The sequence below is a fragment of the Austrofundulus limnaeus genome, unplaced genomic scaffold (genome assembly GCF_001266775.1).
Source record: "Austrofundulus limnaeus strain Quisiro unplaced genomic scaffold, Austrofundulus_limnaeus-1.0 Scaffold7, whole genome shotgun sequence".
Classification (NCBI taxonomy): domain Eukaryota; kingdom Metazoa; phylum Chordata; class Actinopteri; order Cyprinodontiformes; family Rivulidae; genus Austrofundulus; species Austrofundulus limnaeus.
This window is the reverse complement of record NW_013952409.1, coordinates 2,843,332-2,845,042: the sequence shown is the minus strand read 5'-3', so window position 1 is coordinate 2,845,042 and position 1,711 is coordinate 2,843,332. Positions and strand designations below refer to the sequence as shown.

The following is a 1,711-nucleotide window of genomic DNA, read 5'->3' as shown; positions in this document are numbered from 1 at the left end:
CCCCTGGAGGGGGCGGGGGCTTGAAGGGAGGGGGGGGCTCTGCTGAGGTGGACTGAACGTCATCCTGAAGCGAGAGGACATCAGCAGTTTGACTCACGCACACACAGCAAATCTGCTCCCAGAGGTTTGTTACACAAAGAAAAATCAACAAATTATCACAAAAAAACAACTTATTTTCTGTTCAACAACTTAAACACTAAAAGTTAATTTTTCTTTTTATAACTCAGTGATTTTTGTAGATTTTTCTTTATCAAAAAAATTACAAACTTAATTTGCTCTAAATCTGTGGATCTGTGTTTGATTACTCTGCCTGGCTTTCTCAAGGACCAGGATGTGACACAAACATCTGAATTATGGAACTGAAAGTGAAAGTAGTCAAACTGAGTTTTTAATAAACCAAAATACAGTTTCAAAGCAAATTAATTCAGATACAAAACTTAAAATTCAGTTTCAGTTTAGTAAAATTTATTTTCAAACCAATGCATTTAATTTCAAATTATGAACATTCAGATTCAGTTCCTGTTGGCACAAGATTGATCCCATACGTCATCCTGTCTGCAGGTGTAAAGGAACTTGTTGTGTTTGCAGGTAAATAGTTGTTTACATGTAAACTCTTTGTTTGTTTTCCTCAGACATTGTGAACTGTGACCTGAAATCCACGCTGCGTGTTCTGTACAACCTCTTCTCCAGGTACAGAAATGTGGACTGAGCATCAGGAAACTGCTCATCAGTGCTTTTAGCTCCTTTTTTTTAAATACTAAAATATTTTTTGTTATTATTGGTTGAGTTGTTTTGTACCCACATGCATGAATCACATTTTGCCTTTTGGAGAAAAGAATCCCACACGTTTGGATCATTTCTGCAGACACGATTAGAGTTTGTTGTCATTTTATTGTAAATTGCATGAATCTTTATTTTAAGCTGAAAACATTTCAAAGCCATAAAAGTCATTTTGACTCAAAAGTAGCAACGTTTCTTTTTATTCAAAATGTTTAAATGTATTTATTGTACATTTTGATACACTTCGTCAGCTCTCTGAATTGTATTATTCTAGTGTTTCAGTCTGTTTTATTTAAACATTAAAACGCTGACAGCTTCTGTTTAATATCTTAAACTTTTTATTAGACGAGGTTCACAAGTCTTGAAATATTTTTAATTCTTTTGTTAATGAGCCAGTTTGTCTGTTAAATTGTGATTCGCTCTTTAATTTGTAAATAATTTATTTAGATTTTGCCACATTTGGTTTATGAAGCCAACTCAAATAAAAAAAAAATTTCTGTCTGATCAAAATGTAATTTTTTTTGCCAAAAAATAGTTAAATCCCTTTTATATTTTCTCTAAGTTGAAATAAAACAGCCTAATTTATGGATAAAATGCATATTTTACCTCACAAAGTCAGAATTGATCATTTTTTAAAAGAATAACGCCCGTCCACGTCCAGTAATTTAACAGACATTTGATCGATGCTTTAAAGTAAAAAAAGGCTTAAAATCAGAACAAAAAACAAACATCTGGAGTTTTAAAACTGAAAATGACCAAAGTTTTGTTTTTCTATATTGTTTTATAAATGAATATTTTAAGCACCTGCTTTCTAAAATGTCTTTATTTTTAATTTATGGTGCATTAACATCTTAATATCTGTTTAGAACATTAATTCAAAGCTGTTTGTTAAAGCCTGTTTTATCTCTCGCTCCACATAAACGTTCTGTTT

General features: G+C 31.8%; 1 protein-coding gene across 2 annotated transcripts in view; it reads left to right on the top strand.

The window, feature by feature from the left end:
* parvaa (parvin, alpha a) overlaps positions 1 to 1,284 on the top strand; it is a gene marked incomplete in the record, with an annotated part of 16,481 nt that extends 15,197 nt beyond the window's left edge. For both annotated transcript variants that reach the window (XM_014032978.1, XM_014032969.1), the window contains 1 exon segment: positions 633 to 1,284. In XM_014032978.1, coding sequence (XP_013888432.1) covers positions 633 to 709 — 77 coding nt within the window.
* Positions 1,285 to 1,711: the final 427 nt, after the last annotated feature.